General features: G+C 43.2%; 1 protein-coding gene across 2 annotated transcripts in view; it reads right to left on the bottom strand.

The window, feature by feature from the left end:
• ETV1 (ETS variant transcription factor 1) overlaps positions 1-7,174 on the bottom strand; it is a 98,754-nt gene extending 91,580 nt beyond the window's left edge. Inside the window, exons 1-4 of one of the 2 annotated variants that reach the window (XM_035130129.2) lie at positions 7,000-7,174; positions 6,264-6,415; positions 5,388-5,475; positions 3,437-3,484 (exon numbers count right to left, since the gene is read on the bottom strand). In XM_035130129.2, coding sequence (XP_034986020.1) covers positions 3,437-3,484; positions 5,388-5,475; positions 6,264-6,308 — 181 coding nt within the window. In that variant the 5' untranslated portion in view covers positions 6,309-6,415; positions 7,000-7,174. Of the gene's footprint in view, positions 1-2,863; positions 3,325-3,436; positions 3,485-5,387; positions 5,476-6,263; positions 6,416-6,999 lie in introns of those variants that run through there. The other variant, XM_035130131.2, reaches the window with a different exon arrangement.
• Between the last annotated feature and the right edge of the window lie 19,047 nt (positions 7,175-26,221).

Below are 26,221 nucleotides of genomic sequence, written 5' to 3'. Positions count from 1 at the left end.
CAGCGACGGTATGGAGAGTGCAGGGGAAGAAATCACACACAGGGGTATTAAAATCCTTTTATCACCTGACAGCAAGTTCCCCCAATTTAAGGGAACTTTTACATGTATGCATAAAAAGAGCCCGCCGAGTAGTATTTCACTATGAGGAGACAATATCGATGTTTGACAAAATGAAGAAATTATTAACAGGCTTTCATTATTATTTCTTAGTACCCTGATATTGATTGCTTATTCCAAAAGGCTCAGCACCACTACAAAAAGGAACAGGAGTTTTGTTTCGTCCCCCCCACTAAGGGGGCCAGTGATTTAATTCTGTTCCTCCCATGTAAAGCAGGAACAAATTCTGTCAAACACTCTGCAGCGTCCTTGCACTACAAGATGCCACAAATTTTTGAATGTGACATTCTGGGTTTGGCACAGTGTACAACATCACACAACAGCGACAAAATAAGATGGCCTGCTTCCATTCAACACTTTGAATTATATTCTTCCTCCAATACATATGTAAATCCCATTGTTACCAATGGCACTTTTTTGTGCCTACACTGAAAAGAGAATAGACTGTTTATGATTACTCATTTTAAGCAACATTCTCTGCAGAAGAATAGGGATGCTGATAAATATGCAGCTGAAGCGTCTCAACTATTAAGGGCAATTCTTTCTCATCCCCACCCCCTCAATACTCCATATCCACAGAGTTAAGTATGTTGCAGTGCAATAGAGTGTTGTTGTTTTTCCCCTGACCTGGTTACTACCCAGTGGGAGTTCCGAACTCATAGGGGAATCTTGTCAATTGCTATTGCTCCAAGTTTTTTTAAAAAAAGAAAGAAAGTGGGGGGGGGAGAGAGAATCAAAAAGTCACGGTCACTTTCCTGGCTACAGAGCCTCATGAAAATAATTATGTGAACATGTAGCAAGGTGGCCAATTTGGCAGGGCTGCAACTTTATAAAGAACCAGGAGGACATCAATTGACAAAATTGAGGGAAAGGTAAAAAAAAAAAAGAGAGAGAGAGAGAGAGAGAGAGAGAGAGAGAGAGAGAGAGAGAGAGAGATTAGTTTAAAGAGCTGTTTAGAGATTAAAAAGTCATCGCTGGTCAAATTGCAGTTGGCACCGCCTCCCTGATGTATTTTCTTGAACATTGGCACTACATCCCATCCTTTCACCCCCTTCAACATGCAAAAAGCGATTTAAGAAATTGTGATGGTGTAGTTTGTTTGTTTTAAAAAAAGAAGTCCTCTTCTTCCAACGCACAAACACACAAACTTTAAACTGCAGTTATTTCCAAGTAATGTGGAAGTAACTAGATCAGTGTCACCTTTAAAAGTTTATTTAGTGGTTGAATCAGTTCACAATATATATACATATTTCTGTGCAGCCCTTCATTTCAAATAGCATACTTCAGTAATACTATCTTATTTTACTTAGCTTCACTAAAAGTGCAAGCCTACACATGTCTACTCAAGAAATAAGTGTCACCGAGTTTTCTGGCTTACTCCCAGGAAAGCGGATATGGGATACATGTCTACCAAGAAGATAGCCCCATTGTCTTCCATTGGGTTGGATCCAAGGTAAATGCACAAGATTGCAGTTTAAATTCTAAGTTCACCAGCATGGATGTTTACACATACAAATTGATGACTGGTTTCAAATCCTTTCATCCTGAACATAACAGGCAACAGAAACTTTCTTATGGAAGGTATGAAAATACTCAATCACTTTTCAAAAAGAGTGATTCAACAGCAAGAATACTAACTCCAATAATAATTTCTCACATGACTGCCAATACCTAGGTACTATCAACTTAGCCCAAATCCAACATAGATTCAAACAAACTGTAATGTTTTTTTAAAAAAACCAAAAACTTGCATCACTCAGTTGGGAATTAATAGCCTCATTCCAGCTTTTGCAGTTTTGATAATGTTCTGGTTTATTAAGCTGAGTAAGAAGTTGTTCAGAGATGTTTAGTAAAGTTACCTTAACATAATGAGTCCCTGTAGCATTTAAGGAGGATTTCAATGAGCAGGTCCTATTTCAAGTGCTCTTCCAATTTAAAGTTTAACCATCTCTTACGTACACAAGGCACCTGGTTTCTCCATAACTAATGCTGGATATAAAAAGCATGACTAAGAATAAAAGATTAGAAAAAAGGACGGAAAAGCTTACGCTATATATATGTGCTAACAATTTGGCAAAACTATATGGAGGAATATCAAAAAGCTAGTCAGTCTGTATACCATTACAGCATTTCCTCCTTTCTATGTTAAGCAATCACATTCAACCCTCCCTTCTGGTTCTCCCATCCGAAAGAAACAGAATGTCCATTCAAACAAACAATAATGCACATTCAGCAAGAGATTTTAAATATATATATATAAATAAAACCCTGAATTCTCAATGTGTACAAGCAAGTCAGAATATATGTACAGTACTAGTTACACCCGAATGAGATGGGATGTTTCTAGTTAAAGGCAATATATATCAAAAAGAACACAAGATAATCTATATTGAGTCATCTTCATGGTGCAAATAAACAAGATGTAAAATAGCCGAATGCGTCACAGAAAACAGAATCAAAATATAAGTCAGCTAGGAACAACTTCCCTTGCCTTTGCAAAACTTCTAACATCTCATTCTGTTCAAGTCAAAAATTCACAGCTATTCAACTTCAGTATTACGACTTATTTTCTTTAAAACTGCCAGCAGTGCTGCAGCAAAGGCATCAGATTTCAAATGATCACAAATAAAAGAAACGAGGGGGGGAGGAAATACAGTTTCTCTTTTTAAAAGAAAAAAACGGATTGCAAAATAACAAAAAAAAAAACAAATAAACCGCATTGCCCCTTCAGCATTTCGATACACACCTAATGTTCTGTGTTGTGAGCAAGGTGGGAAGAAGACACTTGCACCTAAATCTTGAAGCATCCCGTCCTGATGAACCCAGAGAAACTATATTTTGCCATCAGAAAAGTACTTCCACCAGAAGACCAAACAGTTGTATGCACTGCTCTAAAGGAAAGAGCAAGCCCAGATCTGGCTGTATGCAGTCTCTTGAGGTACAATAATATAAACCTGATCAATTGCAATTAAAATCTGAACAGAGGCTTGGAACTTGAAGTCTTGGAGCATTAGTTCTTGCCAAAAGCAGATGTGATTGTGAGCTGGAAGCAATTTCTCCTGGTAATTTGTGATGACATTGGGTAGAGCAGCCCCAGAGTCCCTAAAGACAAACTCATCAGAGGCTCTAATGTATGCATGACACATGAGGTGGCTTTTTTAGAGCTCAATTAATTGGGCTGAACATTAAGACAGCAAGTTCAGGACTTTTTCCTCTCCCCCCCCCCCCCGCTCCACCAACCCACCCTCCCCTTTTTTTTCATCCAGAGTTGTTTTTCCCTTTTTCATTTTTTTTTTGCAAAAGGACTTTCCCCCCTTACCTTCTGCAAGCCATGTCTCCTGTAATTGGCTCAGATCTTGAAACAGTTCTAGGAAAAGAGGAAGAGATGGATAAAGGACCTTTCAATTTATACATAAAGTGCTTCCATGCACTTCACTCCCCAACCCCCAACCCCGTAAAGACAAATACTTGTTAGCTCATTTTGCCTAGATTCAAACTGGAAATACCCCCATCGTGCTGCTTTATTATGATTTTGATTAGACAAAAAACACATGTAACCGAGCGCTTTTATTTCACTATCAACCCAGGCAAGAATAATCAATACCCTTTTCAGCTAACTTGCACACATGGCACAGCATGTCTGCTCCCCCGGCACACTTATTTCTGAGTGAGTCCTGCTGAAGTCAGTGGGGCTTATTTCTGAGTAGATGCGCATAGGATTGCGCTGTTAGTCACTCAAAAGACAAATGCCCAGCATGGCTGTTTGCATGTTTGTACAGAAGTCTCACTGATTTCACCGGGACTTACTCCTAGGTAACCAAGCACAGTATCCTAGCTTCGTTTTCATTTAAAATAATCTCGTTTCTCCCTAAAACAATTGAAGACCTGTTCCATAAAGCTTTGCGCGAACAGCTGCAGTGATCTGCACCCATGTTAGATATGTAGCACTATTTTTTCCGCTTTTCTATGTCAGAGTAAAGCAAGGACTCTATGTTTATTATACTACAGTCTCAAATCCAAACCTGAGCAGAATTTGAACCCAATGTCTGCATTTTCCAGACTTAAGTCATTCTGGTTTACATTTAGTTACTTGCAGGACTGCAGCAGTCCTCAGTTTGGAAAACTGATTCAGAATGATCAAAATGTTCTTATTGGAGAGAGAGAGAGAGAGAGAGAGAGAGAGAGAGAGAGAGAGAGTTTTAACAGAATATTCACAAATACTTAACCACTTCCCAAGTTCCTACAGATCAGTCTTTGCAGGTGGATGTTGAATGCTTTTGAAATTTGTTCGCTAAATCCAAGCTTGGGGGAGAGAGGGAGTCTGTTGTTGCAAGTGTCCAGACTGTGTGGACGTTGTGAAGGTTTCTAAACGGAAGTCTTAAGGCTCCCAACTTCACAAAAAGGCTGCAGCGCCTCACTTGCAACGTGAGAAAAAGTTGTGTGGTTCTCCATATACCCACCTCGCCCAAGGGATTGTCATCACACAGAACAATCTGTACAAGAAATGCCACTGCAGAAAAAGCTGTTCACTGCATGCGCAGGAATCTCCTTCCTGGCTGAAGCAACCTGAAATAGGATTGCAGTGACACTGCTATGAACTCCTAAGAAGTTAGTTTTGGGGGACTTACTGGTATGAGCTGGTGTTTTTTTTAAGGTTAAGGTATAACCTCTTTGTGTTTCATGGTATTGTCAGTGCTACTGGCCAAATTAAGAGAGCAGGATGCTAAGGGTAGCTCACACCAGGGATTTAACAGTGCCACAGGTCCTTTTGCCCTGTTATCACCGATGTGGGCAACACCCTGGTTGGGCAGGCAGTCTACGTCACGAGTTCGATATCTCTCCGAAGAGCAATAGGGTCATCAGCACAAAGAAACTTCATTGCGATGGGGAGCCAGCGAAGCCTCCAAGCTTCTAGGGTCCATCATGCCAACCCTCACCTAATTCTCACTTCAGGTGTATGACATTATTTATGTCCCTTCTGTGCAGCAATACCTAACACAGAGAAGGGTGACTCATGGAGAGATACAGCAGCTTAGCGGTGAATTGCTTTTGTCATCTTGTGTCACATCATTAAATGTGGTTTTCTTGTCTCATTTCTATAAATAGAGGTAGACAAGAATCCAAGCTTGGGGAGGTGGGGGAGAATAAAAACACCAAAATATTCAGGGGGGAAAAACACCATAGGGGCAACATGTTGTCAAGGGTGGCATGGCGGGGGGGGGGAGCCAATACAATTTATTCACCCTCCCTCCCCCAGCACATATCCTCACCTTCTGAGTCATGAGCCAGATCTCTGTTAATGAATTTTCTTTTCCTGACATTTGTTGGTCTCTCATTACAGTTTCTCCCACAGGGATTCTACAAATAGAAAAGATTGGTTACTTTGAAAGAATAAAGGAAAGGAAGGGGGGGGAGGAGAGGCAACAACTCACACTAGCAGTATATTTTTTTTAAAAAAAATATTCAGAGCTGAAAGAGATAGGTGGTAAAACTGCTTTAAAATGGCTCAAAAGCTAAATTGCAAACTAGAATTTTGTGATCGGATCACCATCCTTGTTCTTCTCCTTCAGGGGAATATTTTATGTCTCAGCCCACCTACTCAAAGCACACATCTGTACAGAGAAACCCTGCATTAAGCATATGACATATTTTTAGAAATTTACAACATCAACACCTACATAAAAGTATTTTTTTAAAAAATGTCAACCATTCACTAAAGCTAGTTGAGAGAAGAGGGAGCTGATAACAAGAGGCTGCTTTGTTTTCAAGGCTTATTTGTCATCAAAGTCCCTTTTTTAAAATAAATAATAATAATAATAGACAAGTTTTTTAATAAAATGTAAGTTTGTTCCCTCTGGCAGAAACTTTGAAAGCAGGATCATCCCTTGCTGCTTTTCTTTTCTTCCACTAATACTGTGGGGCAGGCAGGGGGTGGTGTTTTTGTTTTTATCCAGTCTGAGATGGTCTTTTGTAGAAAAAAACAGAATATATAGAAATAAAAGTCTACCTCACAGAAATGGCATCCTCCTCTCACTGCAAATATATATATTTTTCCCTCTGAAAAGCTTTTCCTCCCCACTCCCCTTTATTTCCCCCTAACCCCCCAAGAAATCCAAGTTTAAACAACTTTGGAACTGATCACTCACATTGGTGACCATGTAAGGCACTTGCTGGTCATAAAATCCATCCATTCTGCAGACTTTTGCCGAGTTTTTTTTTTTTTTGCTGTTGTTATTGTTACTATTTTCTGGACATTGGGCTTAAAAGAGGCTTTCTCCAGATGTAGTCTTCCAGCAGCCTAAAAACAAGAACACAAAATGGCTTTTAGGTTTATTTTTTTAAAAAAACAACACGCACAGACTCATGAATGAAACGCTTGAATTTGCATAGCTAATGATCCTCCCAGAGTCCCATTCATAAAACACACACACCCCTCCCTCCCTCCCTCCCTCCCTGCGCTGCCTTCTGCTGGGCTACAAGCAAGAGCCGGAAAAAGACAGCCAGAAAGAAGGAAAGGACTTTTTAATACAAGAAATCAAATGGAGAAGGAAAGCTGTTTATTGGCATGCCCGTTTCGTCCCTTGAAGCGCGCTGGGGAGAAAATTAACCCCGCTCATTCGTAAACGTGTGCAGAACTAGCAATGGCGCACGACAAAACTCGCGTTGCACCTAACGGGAGAGAGAGAGAGAGAGAGAGAGAGAGAGAGAGAGAGAGAGAGAGAGAGAGAGAGAGAGAGAGAGAGAGAGAGAGAGAGAGAGAGAGAGAGAGAGAGAGAGAGAGAGAGAGAGAGAGAGAAGGCTGAGCTACCTTTTTTTTTTTTGCAAACCACAACCACGTAATCAGCCGAAGCTACGAACAACAAAGTTGCTGCAAAGACCCACCTGAAGGTACCGCCGGACGATCGGCTGCGCGCACACGCGCACACGCACGCCCCAAAAGAAGTCCCTCCAAATTTAATTAAAAAAAACATTAATTATTTCCCAGCAGCTTCCCCCTTGGAAGCGAAAAGCGCCACTGACAGGGTTTCTTATTCGGTGGTTTTTCCTCTGTTTCTCCTCCAGGGGCCTCCAATCCAAACTGATGGATCTCCGCATCCCATTGGCTCTCCGCGTCTTTCACAGGATCAGATTTCTGCCTGTCAATCCGACTGCCTCTCACCCCCTCAGGGAAAAAGGGAAAAGACGGATCCTCACGGATTTCTACAGGGGATTCGACGGGTCGTTTACTTCGTCATTTGATCGTGTGTGTGTATGTGTGTGTGTATATAAAAGGTAAAGGACAAAAATAAAAAAGACAGGTCCTCCAAAATAAACTCTCCTTTACGCAAAGGATCTGTGCGGCTCTCGGATTCATAGCACCTCTTCTAGACAGACGGGGCCCCCAGATCGCGTAATTTTCGCCCCCGACCCCAGCACGAAATGATTCTGTTAAACAACTTGGAGGGACCCCCCACCCACCCACAGTGCCATCAAATGCACGCACTAAACGTAACAAGTGCGATTTGTTTTGTGTGTTATCAATTGTGTGTCCAGATACAACCCCAGCCGGTGGCCAGATTCCGGCCCAAAGCTCGCCACCAGGTCCCCAGCCTAATATGAAGAACTTGCTTGTGGGGGAGACAAGTCGAATGCCAACTGATTTCCTACTTTAGACCACACTGCAAAGGCCGTTGCACACAAGCAATGTGAAATTAACATACTAGTTGGGTTTAGGATTGTTTCACCAGCGTGTCGTCGGAACATAGGAAGCTGCCTCATATTCCAAGTCAGACCACTGGCCCATCTAGGTCAGTATTACCTACACTGACTGGCAACAGCTCTCCAGCAGGGGACATTCCCAGCCCTCCTTGGTGATGCCATGGTTTGGACGTGGCCCTTCTGCATGATGCTTCCCGGTCTATTTTCTGGAACTATCAATAATAGGCAGGCAACTTTGCTGCCTTGTTTTCAGGGTTTGCTTTAAAAAAAAAAGGCATTGTTGTTGAGGCAAGCCTACCCAGACATGTAATTCTATTATATTTGTTCTTCAATTTGCTCATCTTATCTATATTTTGATACCAATTACACCTACTTGTTTCCAAAGTTTGCTTTCATTTGTTATTTTTCATCAATATTTTATATTCTTTTTTATGCAAACTGCTTAGAAGTGGGTTTTTTGTTGATCAATAAGTATGGTATATACATTTCATTTTAAAAAAAAATATCATCAACAACTTTCATGCAATTTTTTTCACCAGTATGTGTAAACATTTTTGGTGACGTCAAAATGTGTATTGGTACTGGTAGATCTTTGGGACACACCCTTTTGAATGGCAATGGGGAGCACTGGCCATAGAAAGAGAAAGCCTCTTGGCCTCATCTGCTGGCCACACTAGAATCATAGAATTGCAAAGTTGGAAGGGATCGTGAGGGTCATCTAGTCCAACCCCCTGCAATGCAGGAATATTTCACCCCACATGGGTCTCGAACCCACAACCCTGAGATTAAGCGTCTCATGCTCTACCAACTAAGGGGGTGAGCTGCTTTGCAAGAAGAAAGCAGCTGGCTGGGTAGAGAAGATTCCATCTGCTTTCCTGCACACTTGGAAAGGAATGTGGGAGGGCCTTCCTTTTCCCTCCCTTTGATTCTAGAGGCTGCCCAGCTGCTTAGTCCCCGCCCTCTCCTTACTGTCAGCAGCAGTACAGCAAAAGAGGCAGCTGTGCTGTGGAGCACACAGTGAGTTGCCCCTAAGATAAAAAGGAGAAAGATTACTGACTGGTGGGTATGCATGCGAGTGAGTGAACCTTCTTTCTTTCTGTCCACAGCTTCTTTCCCTATTTTATATTAGTTTCGTCTTTTGTTTGTGTGTGTGCCCATGTTTTCTGCATTAGTGCTTTCAGATGCCCGATTTTCTGCAACTCAATGTAGGCTTCTAATTGTCATGGATGCCCGATTTTCTGCAACTCAGTGTAGGCTTCTAATTTGTCCAAGCAACAAAGCATACATGCACACACACAGAGAGAGAGAGAAAATGCCCAGGTGTGTTATAGCAATATGCACACAAATTATGTGTGTATAATTGCAAAGCAAAATTTTCTGGATACACCCTTGAATACAATGCAAGTGAAACCCTTGTAATTTTTTTTCTTTGCGTTTTTGAGATCAGGAATCCTAACGTACTGCTTCTGATATCAAATCTAGATCTTAAAATAAAATAAATGATTATATGATTGGGGGGGGGGCTTCCAGGGCAGAGAAAAATGACATTGACATGCAGTGCAATTAGTACATACAAGTATTGCTACATCACTTTGAGATGTTTCACAGGAACCAATTCATAAAAATGAATGAAATATAAAAGAGAACTGGGCTCAAAAGAACTTTCTGGCCCCTGGCCTTGTTTCTTTAAAAGGGGGCTACTCTGGGTGATTTGTACAAGATCAGCAAAAGTTTCTGACTTAGTTGTTTCACAATAGGTAAAGGTAAAAGGACCCCGTAACCGAAAAATGACTGAAAAAAATGACTGCTGAAAAATGACTGCTTTGGGAGAAACCAGGAGTAGTTTTTTTTATGTGAAAGGACTTGTGTGGCTTGGTTTTGGTACTGATTGCAAATCCCTAGGCTTGAGCATGTGTACCTTAATGTAATTCCAACAGTTTAAGCCACTGTTTCGTGGGTTGGCTAAGATTGATTAATCGTGGACCAAGTAGATCCCACATGCCTGAAATCTGAACACTTCTGCATTGAGAGAACAGATTCCAGCCTGTGAGAAAGGATTTGCATGGTGACAATAGTGTGCCAGGGGTCCACTAGGAGCACATGTTAAGGTGGAAACAGCATGGTTTCACATCTCCCCTCTCCACCAGCCCAAGCACTGCATGCACCCAGTGAAGCAAGGTGGAAAGTTTTCCAGTGTTTTATATTTTTCCCACGGGAAACTCAATGTTTCGTAAGTTCATTAGTAACAACGAAGGGATGTCAACTCTGCAAATATAGCATTAGGCAAGCTTGACAGTTTTGACTTTTGTTTTGTTTTGTTGGCTGAATACAAGTAAGGCAAACATGCTAAGTTAGATCACCCTCTAGGGCATCGGGAAAATTTCCTGATGCAAAGCGCCCTAAGGAAATCAGCTTAATTTGCATAAAGGGAAATTTTCTGGATTTATTTTTTTCCAAATTCGCACCCCCCCCAAAAAAGAAAACCCACATCCTAGGGTGCATCCCCTCCCCCACTGAGTGTATATTCGGGTGATCTGCTTCCCCTGCTGGTGCTTCCTGAGTTGAACTGTTCAAAAAGTGGCCTTATCTTCCAACTTTACAGTCCTCTGCTTGAAGGGAGGCCGGATTTAAGTCCTGCTTAAAGATAAAGAGTCACAAGAAGGGAGAGCAGGAAGGGGTTTGGAGCAGAATTAGCAGGTACACTGGTCACTTGGTCACAGACTTCTCCACTATGGAGAGGTCACCTGTATTTCCATTTAAATTACAGAATTACTATATCAAATTATATAGTATACTGTAATTTATATGACATACTGTATTTTAACAATGTATCTATGCAATTCTGCACAGTGTGCATAGAATACTTTTATTTCCTTTTTGGTTGAAATGACCGGGATAGTTGAAACAAGAAATAAACTTTGACAATGATATCAAATTTTATACACACACACACACACACACACACACACACACACACAGTGGCACCTCGGGTTACAAACACCTCGGGTTACAGACTCCGCTAACCCGGAAGTAGTACCTCGGGTTAAGAACTTTGCTTCAGGATGAGAACGGAAATTGTGCCTCTGGAGCAGCAGGAAGCCCTGTTAGCTAAAGTTGTACCTCAGATTAAGAACAGTTTCAGGTTAAGAACGGACATCCGGAACGAATTAAGTTTGTAACCAGAGGTACCACTGTACACACAAACACGACCCACCACGGGTCTAGTCTATTGTCTGAGTCCCCCCCCCCCAAAAAACCGTGGAACTGACTCTGGTGAAGCTAGGCTTTATTTCACCCGTCAAAGACACAGCTTCACACACACACACACACACACACACACACACACACACACGTATTTGTGTACACACACAGAGGCTGGGAGCCTCAATGGCGCCCCTGGAGACTTCACATCACCCGGGCCAAAATACAAACCAATTGGCTAGCCCCCCTGTAGCTATGGTTCTGGCCTGCAGTCATTGCCTGGATCTGCTGCTTGCTCACCTGCTACTTTGCATTTGCAGAAAAGAAGGGGAAGCGTTTCACCAGTAGCACTAGTTGCTGCGTTCCTCCTCCCACTTTCAAGGGCATAAGGGTGGGACCTAGCTGGGCAGCAGGCGCACCGCAGCTCTTCTCTGAGCATGCTCCTGCCAGCAGCTATCAAGATGGTCAGACGGGTGCAGCCAAAACTCTTGCAAATCCAGTCCTTGCTCATTTCTGTGAAGGCACTTCATCCTGGCACCCGTGTCGCAGCTGATTCCCTGTGGGAGTTTGTGTACAGGTTAATGCACTCCCCCCCTCTACATTCTACATACATATAAAAGATACCGTTTGAGAAAGACTTCAAACAAAAGTTCTAAATAATTGGCCATATTGCTGCCATAGTTTTTTTCGCTGCACTGCTGTTGTTACTGTTATTGGTTATGATAATGTGATCAATATCATTGATCACCTTGGTTAGGCTGTGGCCCAATAAACACTTTTATAAATAAATGAGTCAAAGGGTAAATATATTAACGTAAAGCCCCTACTGTTGATAGTAGGTCTCTGTTTTAGGAGTTGGTACTAATAGGCTGGGGTTTGCCCCCCCCCCAATTATTTATTTATAGAAATTATATTCTACCTCTCCTCATTTCTGCAGTTTCTGGACAGACCTCAAGGGCCACCCCACAAAGAGCAAATTAAAGTAATCCAGTTGGGAGGTCAGTAGTGCTGAATGACTGTGGTCAAGCTATTGCCAATTTTTATTTTCTGGATTAGGGAGGTCTACAAAGGCAGCTGGTCTCCAAACGCCAAACAAAGAACTACAAGACTTCCACTAATTTAGGAAGTGTGCACGTGCCTGTTAGTTATAAAGATAATCTGCAAACGGCAGTCACTCTGAATGGAAATTTACAATTTGGCCCAATTTCAGAATGGGAACGGAAGAAGCGAGAAAGCAAGGGCTTGACGTTTGTTTGCTTGTGTTTCGAAATCACATCTTGATTGAGAAAGAGAATTAAAGGAAAGAAACATTCCCTATAAGAGCAACGGTCTCAAGGTGAAGTTACAGCTTCAGAGACTCCTAGGTTTGGGGCCTGTTGCCGTGTTTGCACATTGCAACATTCTAAAACCTGTAGAGAATATTTGCAGCAGTCAGTATGCATAGATTGCCACTGAATCCCAATTGCTGGGAAGGACCAATGGGAGAGAGCTAATGCTCTCATGCCTCTGCTTGTAACCTTCCCAGAAGCATCCCAGAGGAAGGAAGATGCAGGACTAGACGGTCCTTTGCTCTCATCCGGCAGGATGCTTCTGATGCCCCGATTTCAGATTCAGGTGCCGCAGCTCCAGGGTTTGCAGTGCCCCCTTAACTGGTACAGCTCCCCTGAGCATTCCAGCAGGGTAACCAACCCATATAGTAATTCTTTTGCACATATGGATGCTTCTTTTCTGAATTCTTCTTTCCCTGCAACTGCTACCACCACTAGAGTCCCCACCCCCCACCCCGAGGTCCTGGGTCAGGAGGGAAGGAAGAAAAACATACACTTCAGAAACTGCAACGCTCCAGAAAGATTACAGGAAAAAAGTTTAAAGCAGGCCCTAGCATAGGAAAGGCCAGCATTGGCACTCTCTGGACATTGTTGGACTACAACTATTATTATTATTATTATTATTATTATTATTATTATTATTTAATATTATCTATTAACTTAATATATTGATTAATATATTAATTCCACTGGGTTGCTCAGACACGTGACTAAGCTGCAAGGCAGTTTGAATACTTGCCAGTCTGATTCCTCCAGAACGAAAATTTAGAATAGGGTTCATTTATGCCAGCGTAATTTATGCCAGCTTTCTGTAGTTAGGATTGTTCCAGTAGACAGGTTTAATTAGAGCAATTCTATACCACACCTTTGTACACTGTTATCGGGGGGGGGGATCAGCTTATTCCCTTATAAGTTGTCTTACAATGCTAGTCTTCGTAGTCAGCCTTCGTTGGCTGGGGCTGATGGGAATTGTAGTCCAAAACACACACTTTGAGGAGCCACTAGATCCCCTCTTGTCTTTTGCTGCAGCAGAGCAATGTGATTGCTCATCTGGAATCTGAATATGGACATCCCTTCTAACATTTGAAACTATACTGGTGGCTACCAGTTGCATCCGCTTTCCCCTCACTCTTTTCTCACAACTTCTAGGGGAAGGTGGGGGGGGGATGCCTCCTGCTTTTCAGCAAATCACATTTCCCCCTCTTGTTCTTTTATTAGAATTGTGCCAGCAGACACGCTGAGCATTAGAACATGGTGTACAAACAAGCCGAGAACACCGTCTACATTTCAAAGAGTGATGTAGACCCGTGGCAGGCGGTACATACAAGATTTCTGCCGCTGCCAATCCACTTCTCCTTCGTCATTCTAAATCAGTAAAGTTATTAGCAGCACCTGTTATCCGCCATTCCAAATATATATATTTAAAAAGTTGAGTTTCAGAAAGAAAAGGCATGTGGTTTTCTCGCCCCTGCTCCCCCCGCCCCGCCCCACACCTTTGCCTTCTTTTTCTTAGTATTTCCAAACATAAAGCTTTGCTTTCCCCTCATAAACTAGCTGGATTCGTTGCATGGAAGAGTAAATTAATCTGCAATCTACTTGCACTGGCAAAGAGTGTTTGATCAGATCCGATGTGGCCCAGGCTGAAACGATAGGTCCTTCATTAGCCAAAGTTTTTTTTTTCCAATTTTGGTGCACTTGTCATGTCACATCGGTAGCTTTCTCGATATTGGCGCACCAAGAACTTGAGTAAAATAACAGAGTACAGTAACTTGCCGTTGGCAAGCATGAGTTTCCTCATCTTCTCGACTCTTGCAGAGACCAAAAATCAATACTGTCTCTTTGCTGGAGATTGAAAGTCACTGCTGATTCAATGGAAATGAGCACTCAAGAGCAATTATATTGTTTCACAGTGCTTACCACAATATCCTAGGCTTCTGTATTAGAAGCACTTACCATTCCTACTTCCAAAGTCATGCAAGAGTGCCTTGCTGCTACAAACAATGGTTCCTGTGTGAAAGAAAAGAGGGCAGGCAGAAGTACCAGGGGGTGGTTTCGGACAGCCTTCTTCCTCAATCTGGGGCCCTACAGATGTTTTAGGCTACAGTTCCCATCAGCCCCAGACAGCCTGCAGGTGCGCACACTGTAGACATGGGTGCCAGGAGAAGGAGCTGCTCAGCAGGGATGGTGTTGGGCAGTGTTTACTAAAGAAGGTGCCAGAACCCACCATGGACACCTCTCTTGTTCTCTTAGAATGGCAATGGCGCCCACCTGAGAGGTGTCGGGACTGAGTTCCTGTGAGTTCCAGTTGAAAAAAATCCCACAAGCCAATTGGGTGTGGCTTCACTGCCCCCCTTGCATACCAATTTCACACAGGAGAGTAATTCCTGGATGTGCATATCAGACCCAAAAAGTTAAAAATGCTGTTCCTTTAATGCTGCTCTTAACCACCTCTGACACATGGTGTTATGCATGATCCACTATGCCATGGGGTGGGGGAGCAGGTCACTTGGTGCATCCTTCTCCTCCCTCGTGCATGTTGATTTTACCCACAAGACCTGGAAACGGCTTTCTCTGTAAGCCACCTTGGGGGGGTCCTTCGGGATAAGGAAGCAGGATAGCAACCGAATAAGCAAAGGCATAGAAACATCGTAAATACATTGGCCATATAGCTGGCATGATGCAGTGGTTAGACTGTTGGACCAGGACCTGGGAGACCAGGGTTCAAATCCCCACTCAGCCTATGAAGCCCATTGGGTGACCTTGGGCCGGTCACTGTCTCTCAGCCTAACCTACTTCACAGGGTTACTGTGAGGATGAAATGTGGAAGGGCAGAACCACAGGCACCTTGAACTCCTTGGAGGAAAGGTGGGATAAATAAACAAATGTATCTGCTGCTTCTGTTAGCAAGTAAAGCACCAATTTTTCTGTTGTTTTTCACCTATTCCTGTGAGCTGTGCTCGCTTCGGCAGCACATACACCTATTCCTGTGAGCTGCTTTTTAAAAGTACTATTCTTTTGACAATCAGTCTCAGACCTTCAAGAATTGATCCAAAGAGTCAAGGGGAAAGTCAATTCATGATGTAGCCCCTTTATGGGCTGCAACTGTGCCTCACTTCTGGAAGTCCTGTAAGGGTGAGAAGAAGTTCAGCCTCCGTAGCTATTTAAGCCTGCACTTGTCTGTACAAACTGCCAAAAAGGAAACCAATAAAACCTCAAGAATGGCGGGGATGATAACAAGCTTAGCCCTATAACAGTTGACTTCCCTCCCCGCCTCTCAACTGGTTTTGATTTCCCTCTCTCTCTTCAGTCAGATTCCTAACCGCTATTTTTATATCTGGACAGCGCCGTCTTAATAGCTGGGGTGCTTTATAAATAATGAAATAATCATAAAATAAGTCTCCATCGTTATGCTGAAGCATTCGATTTAAAAGTACAAAGCTGCAGGGGGGGGGGGGAAGGATCAGATAATGCTCATGAAAGAACCCCATTGAGATTCTGAGTTTTTATATATTCCCTTTGTTTTTCAGAGAGTCCATGATCGACCCAACACATTCCATAGTAAACCATCTACTCCAGGGGACCCGTCGTAGTCATGTTCTTGGACTCCAACTTGCATCCATCCCATTCAACATGACCAATGGTCAGTTGGGATCCAGCAACATCCAGGGGTGACCACGCTGGCTAGCCCTGATCTAGCCAGTTTGTTTGAACTGAGTTATGCTTCTTATCCAATGTTTGCTAGAACTTGCTCTCTGAACCCTTTTGGGACCATTTTGGTGAAAAGTCGCCGACAACCTACAATTAAAAACAGCTTCTAGATGCAATTCTCAAAGTAGCCTTCCCCTTGGGAAGAGAGGGAGAGAGGTCTCCAGCGAAGAAGCACATACTTTGAGTGAAGTGCTTCCCAGTTGGTTTCACATGGCTTATACAGGGATTTCAGGGATTTCAATGTCTGTGGCCCTTCAGACATTGATTCACAACAGCTCTCGTTATCTCTGGCCCTCTGCTGTCTCGGCTAGAAATGATGGCAGCTGGAGTCAGACAATACCTAGAGCGCCACAAGTTCTTCTTTCTCAAGGTAGAGAATATCAAGTCTCAGGTCTTGCGAAAGCCCTCTGACTGATATCTCTGCACTGTAGGCGTTGTTGAACAACAACTCTCATCATTCCTGGTCATTGGCCATGCTGTTGGGGGCTGATGGGAGTTGAAATTCCACAACATCTGGAAGGCCACGGGTTAGCCACCCCTGATATATGCCTTGCTGTCTGCTAATCAATTTTTAAAAATGGAGAGCAACCAAAAAATCAACAGCAGAACCCACACGTCCATATGCCAAGTGTGAGATTGCCCTGTGGCTATATCGGCTCAAGTCACTTGTGGAACGATAACATCCCTAGGCATTGCTATAGAATCAGAAGCTTCCCTTATTCAGCTGCTTACATTTGTTCTTGTTTACACTGTGTCTCGTTTTTGATAGGAAGTTTACTTTCTAGCGTTCCTGTTTGGAAATCCAGCAGTGGTGAAGAAAGACACGCTGCCCTTTGATTCATGCCAGCAAGTGCAATGCAGTGGCTAATAAAATAGCTTTCAAGCACTTCTTTTCCAAGCTACACATGCAGTCTTTAATTGCATCTGTGGCAAAGATCCTAGTCATGCCCGTCATGCCTCAGGCGTATTCATACGGCATGATGTGTGTTCCATATACAATGATATAGATAAGATTTGTGACATGCCTTCGGTAAGGTAAGCAATTCCACATTCCAAGTACAACTCAGTGTGCCCATTTAATGCAGTATTCAAAGAGGTCGTCTATAAGATAGTCATAGCAGGCCTTTGAGTTCCTCATTAAATCAGGTGCTTTTCCCACAGCCTAATCATTTTGGAACCAAAGGTAAGAATTATGCCATTTCTGTAAGTTTGGCAGCTTCTTTGGTTTGTCAGGTCTGATTAGCTCTTCAACATCACTCGGGCTGTCCCGAAAGATTTCTGGCTCAAACGATCCCATTGGCAACAGCTTTGCTCCTGCTTACTCCTGGCACAGAGTTCTGAACTGTATCTGTACAGTTAATTAGGATGGGACACCTTGACTGCAGTCCAGTGGCTTCCTGGTTCCACATCGAGTAGCTCTTGCATTTGCCTCAGTGGGCTTTGAACAGAAAAAGGAAATTCTGTACATATCAAGTATTTTCTCCTTATGGAAGACAACAGGGAGCACCAACTTGCCTGCAGCTCAAGATGACACCCCTTGCTTTGAATTCTGTGTGCAAAGGCCTTGCGCTGGTTTCCTAATCCTGGCTATTTGAAGGAAGTCAAAACGAAGAAGAAGAAGAAGAAGAAGAAGAAGAAGAAGAAGAAGAAGAAGAAGAAGAAGAAGAAGAAGAAGAAGAAGAAGAGGAAGAAGAAGAAGAAGAAGAAAGCAGAAACAAAGTCATGTTCCATAGATGTGTTTTCCACAAGTAGCCAAATTCATAATCTGAAATTTATTGAATTAATTGGTAACTGGAGACCAGTTTACATAACCATCTTATGACCCTGAATCTCACCTTTGTACCATGCCATTGGTGAGCCAATCATGCTCAGAATTAAATTGTAGCTGCCTACCCATTAAGATCGGTGTGTGTAGGTATTCAGAGCTGTAGAAGCTGCTGCAAGTGTTACCTTTAACAATAAAGAATAACAACTCTGCCATGTGCATTCCTTGGGCTGGAAGCGCCCTTGACAACAATGTAGGTTTTCTAATGTTTAACCCATTATATTTTATTTATTCAGTACTTAATTTTTTTTGTGAGGAGTCCTAGCCAGTGATTCATATTCTAAAGAAACAAGACATTTGAAATGGAAACAACAGATCTCTTTATTGTAGGTAATCAAATGACCGTCCCTTGCCAATTCTGAGCTATAATACTCACATACTCAGAGAACGCAGGTGTGGTTGTAGTCGGTAGAATTCTGGACCAGCTCCTGGGAGACATGGGTTTGGATCCCCATTCAGCCCTGAAGCTCACTGGGTGACCTTGAGCAAATCACACTGCCTCTTAGCCTAACCTACCTCACAGGGCTGTTGGGAGGAGGAAATGAAATGGGAAGAGGGAGAACCATGCATGACTCCTTGGGAGAAAGAAGGGATATAGATGTGATAAATAAATAAGAAATAAAACCATGTTGGTCCCAATGAAGTCACTAGTAATGTAGATTTAAGAAGGGCTGAATACGCTGAGCAAGAGTTTCAGCTGTTAACATTCAATGCTCTTCTCAGCTGTATATGTTCAGCCTCAATTCACTTGCTGCAGTATGGAGCTAGTGATGCTGTCCTGCCTTAGAAGGCTGTTGAAGGTTTGCCGGGACAATGAATGTGAAACACTGTGAACCATAGAAATCCCATTGTGTTGTTATCATGACACTTTAATCCAGGGGTCAGCAAACTTTTTCAGCAGGGAGGCCGGTCCAGTGTTCCTCAGACTTTATGGGGGGCCGGACTATGTTTTGAAAAAAAATATGAACAAATTCCTATGCCCCACATATAACCCAGAGGTGCATTTTAAATAAAAGCACACATTCTACTCATGTAAAAACATGCTGATTTCCGGACCGTCCGTGGGCCGGATTTAGAAGGCGATTGGGCCGCATCCGGCCCCCCGTGCCTTAGTTTGGGAACCCCTGTTTAATCCCTTAAAAAGGTCTTTTTGGTAGGGAAAAAAACCCAACTCAGCTACCTGCAGGTCAGTGATATCTCAACAAGAGCCACACAGCTTCTTTTAAACCACTTCCTTAATGTTGCGCATGGTAGAAAAACTGCTTGTGATTTTAATTACCCAAATAGATGTAATTTCCAGAAGGACAATATCAATTGTATTGAAAAGCCAGATATAGTCCACTAAGATATCTTGCCTCGTTGACAAGACAATGCATAGCCTCTGGAGCCAGCCTGTAGTGCTGACTTAAGTTCCATTAATATTATAAAGGGATTGGTCTTCCTTTAATTGCCAAGCTATTATCATGCCAACGCAAGGTCTTGGGGGACTCCTACTCCTTACAACTATATTTTGTTGCATCTGGCATCATCCAACAAAAGAAAACTGAACTGAAATCAAAAGAAGCAGAAAGCCTGTTAATTTTGAAGCAGAAAATAGAGATTAGAAAGCATTTTTCAATACAAAGAATACATCTTGTTCATACACAACAGAGTAAAGCTTCTTCAACGGTATCAATCAGGAACTTTAGACAGGACTTGTAGAGAGCCAGTGTGGTCTAATGGTTAGAGCACTAGACTGGGTTCAGATCACCACTCAGCCATCAGGAAAGTCACTGAATGACCCTGGCTCAGTCACCATATTTCAGCTTAACCTCCCTCACAGGGTTGTTGTGAGTATAAAATAGGGAGAGGGAGATTTGTGTTTGCCACCTTGATCTCCGGTGGGATATAAATGTTCTAATAATACCTTCAGCCTGCCATAGAATTTCCACCCTCCCCTTTTAAACACCCCTGAAATGTCTCCTTTCAAACTAAAACTGCTTAAACCAAGAGATAACGTACGGATTGCGAGCCAAAATGGATTTTTCCCTTATGGTGTAATTTGGATTGTTTAATTGCGGAACAGCCAAATGTGAATTTTGTGACTAGCAGCAGTTACAAATAAAAAAAAGTATCAGCTGCATATTTTATCCTTTATCCCCCCCCCCCGGCGCAATCTTCCTTTCTCTCTGCTCCCTTTCCATTTTTCATTTTTACATTCATTTAATGCCGTGTATCCTACTGTGGCTTCGTGCCTCTGGATTTGACCCTGTAGCCCCTTGTGTACAGAAGTAGCTGTGCTCAAATGAGTAGCACATTTTGGTTCACTAGGATGGCGTTTGAGAGCCAAGTTGCTTGTCTGCCTAAGTGTTTCCAGGACTCAGCCACCAGTAATTAAAAACAAAAATCTTGAGAGACAGCCAAGGCATTGCATAACTACGACACATGCACTTTTTATTACCCTTCCATAGATTCTTCCCTTGCCAAAGACATAAAGGAACAATGACACTGGCTCAAGGCCATCTCTAGAAGTATCCCATACATGTCAATGAATGTATCTCACACTTGCATAAAGTGACTTCTCAACTTCCATTCAGCCCTGCCAATTGCAGCATTTCATACCCTTCCATTGATAGTATAATGGATTAGTGTCTCCTGTACTTCCTCTGACTTCTGAGCCATTATGATGTCAATGGAAAAAGTCTTATACAAATTCTCCCACTCAAAGATGACACTTTAACACCCATATTTTAGATTTATATATGCAGTGATGCTAATGCTCTCATCACCCCAATATATTATATTACACACACACACACACACACACACACACTCCTTTAGCTATTGACAGTTTGCAACTTATTTTAAGCTGAAACGCAAAACCGTTCGGGGGTTACTCACAAAGCCAGCAAGTAAGTGCACATTCCAGAAGAGCATTCAGTTCCTGGAAAGAACACTCATTCAATTCAATGGGACTTGCATTAGGGACATTGCTGGTGGAACGTGCCCTTTAATAACACATGTATAATACGATCATTATGTATGGGATTCTGCTAATTGCTCTGGGGCAACCTAGTCAGATGGGCGGGGTGCAAATAAAAATTATTTTTACTATTACTATTATTATTATGTCCACAGGGCTGCTGGTGACCAATAACCCAAATATTGCCACCTCTAAATCCATTGTCAGGCCAATCCGGTAACAAGACTCTGACACCGGCTTATCAGGACTGAGGGGTGTAGTCTAGCTGCGTTTAGGGTGTGATCCTGTGCCCATGCAGCTGGGAACATACCCCTGAGAAGTGAGCAAGACTAATTACTTAGTAAATATGTGTCTAATTCCACTGAGAACTTTTAAGCTCCCTTTACGATGATGAATGCTATGTAAGCTCCTGAATATTAACTTTGAAATCAATTGGATGTGATCTGAAAAGTGGCTGAATCATGTTCTGGATTCATCCTACTACACAACAGGATGACACACTTTTATAGTACTGGGTTGTCCCTTAAAACAGTGTGCACTCGTTTTTGAATTACATGCTTAATGGTTACAGGGAGGTAGCCGTGTTGGTCTGAGTCGAAGAAAAATAAAAAAAATTCCTTCAGTAGCACCTTAAAGACCAACTAAGTTTTTATTTTGGTATGAGCTTTCATGTGCATGCACACTTCATCAGATACACTGAAACAGAATCCACCAAACCCTTATGTATATTCAGAGGGTGGGGGTGGGGGTGATGGGAATGGGTGATGGGCTGATGGGAGTGGTAAACCTGTAGATGGCTGTTAACGACTGCTGATGACTGCAATTGGTCCTGGGGGGAAAAAACAAGGGCTGAGGCGCTAAAGAAAGCTTGATCATGCATAATGAGATAAGAATCCGATGTCTTTATTCATCCCAGGTGGCTCCATGGTTTTAAGCTGGGTAATGAGTTCCAATTCAGCAACTTCTCTTTCCAGTTTGTTCCTGAAATTTTTCTGTAATAAAACAGCTGCTTTGAGATCTTGCATAGAATGTCCTGGGAGATTGAAGTGTTCTCCTACTGGTTTCTCTGTCTTGTGGTTTCTGATGTCAGATTTATGTCCATTTATCCTTTGGCGTAGGGTTTGGCCTGTTTGTCCAATATAGAGAGCTGAAGGGCACTGTTGGCATTTGATGGCATACACAATGTTAGAAGATGAGCAATTAAATAGTCCTGAGATGGTATGTTGGATGTTGTTGGGGCCAGTAATGATGTTGTCCGGGTGTATGTGGCAGCAAAGTTGGCATCTGGGTTTATTGCAGGCTCTGGTACCAGTGTCCATGTTAAGTCTGGTGGTTGTATTATTGTGGGTGAGGAGTTGTTTAAGATTGGGTGGCTGTCTGTAGGCAATGAAAGGTCTTCCTCCCAGAGCTTGAGAAAGGGAGCTGTCATTGTCCAGGAGAGGTGTTCACAATAAAAATTTAGGTAGGATGTCATTATAGAGTTAGGTTGATTGTTAGCTTGCCTGAGTCTTCTTTAAAATAAAACAGGGGGGGCTGAATATAGGCCAATGTACAAAGCCCAGCCTGGGTTTGTTTCCATTACAGTGGTACCTCGCAAGACAAATGCCTCACGCAACAAAAAGCTCGCTGGACGAAAGCGTCTAGTGATTCTTTGTTGCCTCGCAAGACGAAGCTTTCTATGGCCGCATCTCGCAAGACGATTTTTTTTGCTGCTTTTTTTTGCCGTCTGCCGTTTGTTTCCACAAGACGAAAATTTCCGTAAGATGGCACAACCCGCGGAATGAATTATTTCTGTCTTGCGAGGTATCACTGTAGATGGTTCTGTAGATCCACTGCAAGTAAGACCAGAAATGAACATCACATGATCAAGATGCATTGCAGGGGGTTGGAATAGATCACATCTCTCTCTCTCTCCTCTCTCTCTCTCTCTCTCTCTCTCTCTCTCTCTCTCTCTCTCTCTCTCTCTCTCTCTCTCTCTCTCTGGCACACATTAGTGTGTAGGTGTGTCGCACAAACGTTCCCCATACTTCTCCTGGGCTGGAAACGGGTTAGTTTAACTTCTGGTTTGCTAGTCAAACTGAATTACGGTTCTGTAGGGTGAAATGATGCATGTCCAAAAAGCATGTCACCAACTTGAAAAGTTTGGAAAGCTCTGGACTAGATGGTCCTCAGAGTCCCTTTGAACCCTACAATTCTGTGATTCTAAGGTGCAAAGACTACAGTATGGTGAGCAATAATTCAGATGACATTTGCTGTGGACACTTCCAGACTTGCTACCATGGGGTGGAATCCTGACAAATTCAGGGCATGCAATTATGGTGGATTATATGTTGCATTTTTATATATAATGAAGCATAAGTGTTCATTGGAGTTAACTGGGGCAACCCAGTCAGATGGGCGGGATATAAGTAATTAACTACTACTACTTATTAATAGCTACCTTTCTACCAGTAGGACAGGGGGCACATAGGAAGGAAATGAGGTCAGAAGGATGGTTGGACAGTGTTCTCGAAGCTACGAACATGAGTTTGACCAAACTGCGGGAGGCAGTGCAAGACAGGAGTGCCTGGCGTGCTATGGTCCATGGGGTCACGAAGAGTCGGACACGACTAAACGACTAAACAACAACAACAACAACTTATTAATAATCATTGCTTTAGGGGGGGAATGTTATCTGCCTTGAATATCTATTTTTTAGATAAATAAAATAGTTACTACTTCTAGATAGCAGGTGACTGGTGAGGGTAAAACAAAAGCCCCGTCATTTCTCTCTCGCTCTTTCTTTCTATCTCTGCGCAGAGTCAAAACATATAAAATATTTCCTGGGATGGGGAGGCATATTCTCAATCAATAACTAAAACCTCATGTTACACAAAGGAGAGCAAGCCATTTTCTTTTATAATAGATTTCAGAAAGTGACCACACTTTGCATTTCCTGCCTTTATGGTGGTTTTGGGTTTTGAAAGTCCCATCAATACAAAGCAAAGAACAAGTGTAGCACGAACCAACGAGCCCGTACAGGAGAAAAGAAAGACACAGAAACTCACAACAAGGGAAGAAGCAGACAGATCTATGCCTCAGGTCAGGTTTCAGTCCGACCTCTGTCTCCATGTATGTGGTCATGTTACCCCAAAGTGCTTCAGGCAAGTGGCAATCGAGATGTCGGCAAGGCGGGCCTGTTAGCATCTAAGTCACACGTAAACCTGAGCTGTAAGCAACAATCTCGCTCAGTTCTTTAAAAAAAATAATACCTCAAATGATACTTTGAAGTCAACAGGTAATAAAGCCAAAGTTTCCATAAAGCAACAGGGGGAAGGGACATAGAGCAGGCATCCCCAAACTTTGGCCCTCCAGATGTTTTGGACTACAGTTCCCATCTTCCCTGACCACTGGTCCTGTTAGCTAGGGATCATGGGAGTTGTAGGCCAAAACATCTGGAGGGCCTGACATAGAGCACCTGCCTGTCATGAACTGGCAGGACAATGGGGAGGAGAAAAATGATCCCAGAGAGGGGTGTAGCCATGCCTGGTACACACCAGGGCAAGCAGGGGGGGGAGAAGGAGAGGTTGGGGGTGTAGAAAGTACTCACAGGGCGACAGAGAATGGCAAGGGGGTGGGGGACTGTTCACAGGAACCCGAGGAGCAGGACTCAGAGCCAGAGGGTCCCCCGTCTCCATGAGCAACATGGCAGGCTTTGAGGTGTAGGAAGCAGTAGGAAGGAGGCTGAGGCAGGCCAGGGCCCACAGCCCAGCTCCCTAGCTGGCCAGGTGGGGCTGGCTAGCTCTGGGAGGAGGTGTGTGATTCCTCAGCTGGAGGAGGCTTGGAACAGGTGAGGGTCACCTGCCCCATCAAGCCCAGGTGCTGCAATCAGCAGGCAAAGTACAACAGGGAAGCAGAGCTGAGGTGCTGTGTCTGCTCAACTGTGGATTGTGGCTTGGGTGTCCTAGGCTGTGCTTTTCAGGTTTTCTGACCTTGGACCGGCTGCAGAGGCAGGGACCTGGCCTGACTGTTGGACTTTGGACTTGCTGTATTGAACCTGGGCTGTGTTTCCTGACATGTTGCTGTTTGCCCTTGGGACTGTATACACCAGTGAGACTGGTCGCCAGGATACTGCCTCGCATGCAGAAGGCTGCCGGTTCCATCTCCAGCATCTCCAGGTAAGTGTGGGAGAGAATTCTGTTTGAAATTCTGCAGAGCTGCTGCCAATCAGTGGCGATAATGTTGAGCTAGATGGACCAATGGTCTGAGTCAGTAGAGGGTAGATTCCTATATTCCTTTCCAGTCATTGTAAGAGGCCAATTGGTCTCTCCCCAAATGTGTCAAACACTCTAGCCATATGGCACGCCTCACAAAGTGTGTTTACCATTCCCAGAAGGCCGCAGCTGGAGGGGTTGGGTTCACCCCGGTTCCTGAACAACCCACCTGGCTCTTCTGCTGATCTACAGTTGACTTTAGTTGAGATTCCTGCATTGCAGTGTTTCTCAACCTTTTCCCAACCCCTTCTGACCTCGATTCCTTCCTATGTGCCCCCTGTCCTACTGGTAGAAAGGTAGCTATTTTGTTTGTAAATAGAACATGTTTTAGTAATAATTTAATAATATAAAATTTCACCTGGGGGCTCACGGGGGGCATATGCCCCTTGGTTGAGAAATTCTAGGTGACCCTTTTGCGGTCCCTTCCAACTCTTCAGTTCTATGATTCTATTCTCGATGCCACCAGCATGGCTGTTAGCTCACAGAATTATGGAATTGGAAGGCATATCAAAGGTAAACTACTCCAACCCCCTGTTGATGTAAGAAATCCATTGCTACAGCATCCCTGCTGTGCTTCCATGGGGTATATCCGAAGACCCATTGTTTATGGTCCCATCTACACTATACATTTAAAGCAGTATCATACCACTCTGAACAGTCGTGCCTTCCCGCAAAGCATCCTGGGAGCTGTAGTTTGTTAAGGGTGCCGCGAGTTGTTCAGAAGCCCTAATACCCCTTGCAGAGCTCCACTTCCCAGAATTAATTCCCTGGGGAGAGGGGTGGATTGATAAACCACTCTGTGAATTATAGCTCTGTGAGGGATTGCCCAGCAACTAAAGTCATTGATTGTAATTAGGTCCCATTGATTTCAAAGGGAATGAAGTACTGCAAACGTAGACTGGCTCCAACGCGTGTGCTTTAATACTGTACCCTGTTTCTCATATTTTAAGACATACCCATAAAATAAGCCATAGCAGGATTTTTAAGCATTCAAGGAATATAAGCCATACCCCGAAAATAAGACATAGTGATAGGCGCAGCAGCAATGCTGGCCGCGGCAGGAGGAGGAGGAAAAAATAAGACATCCCTTGAAAATAAGCCATAGTGTGTTTTTTTGAGGAAAAAATAA

The sequence above is a fragment of the Zootoca vivipara genome, chromosome 12 (assembly GCF_963506605.1).
Source record: "Zootoca vivipara chromosome 12, rZooViv1.1, whole genome shotgun sequence".
Lineage (NCBI taxonomy): Eukaryota > Metazoa > Chordata > Lepidosauria > Squamata > Lacertidae > Zootoca > Zootoca vivipara.
Note: the sequence above shows the minus strand (reverse complement) of the source record. Positions and strands in the feature narration are given on the sequence as shown.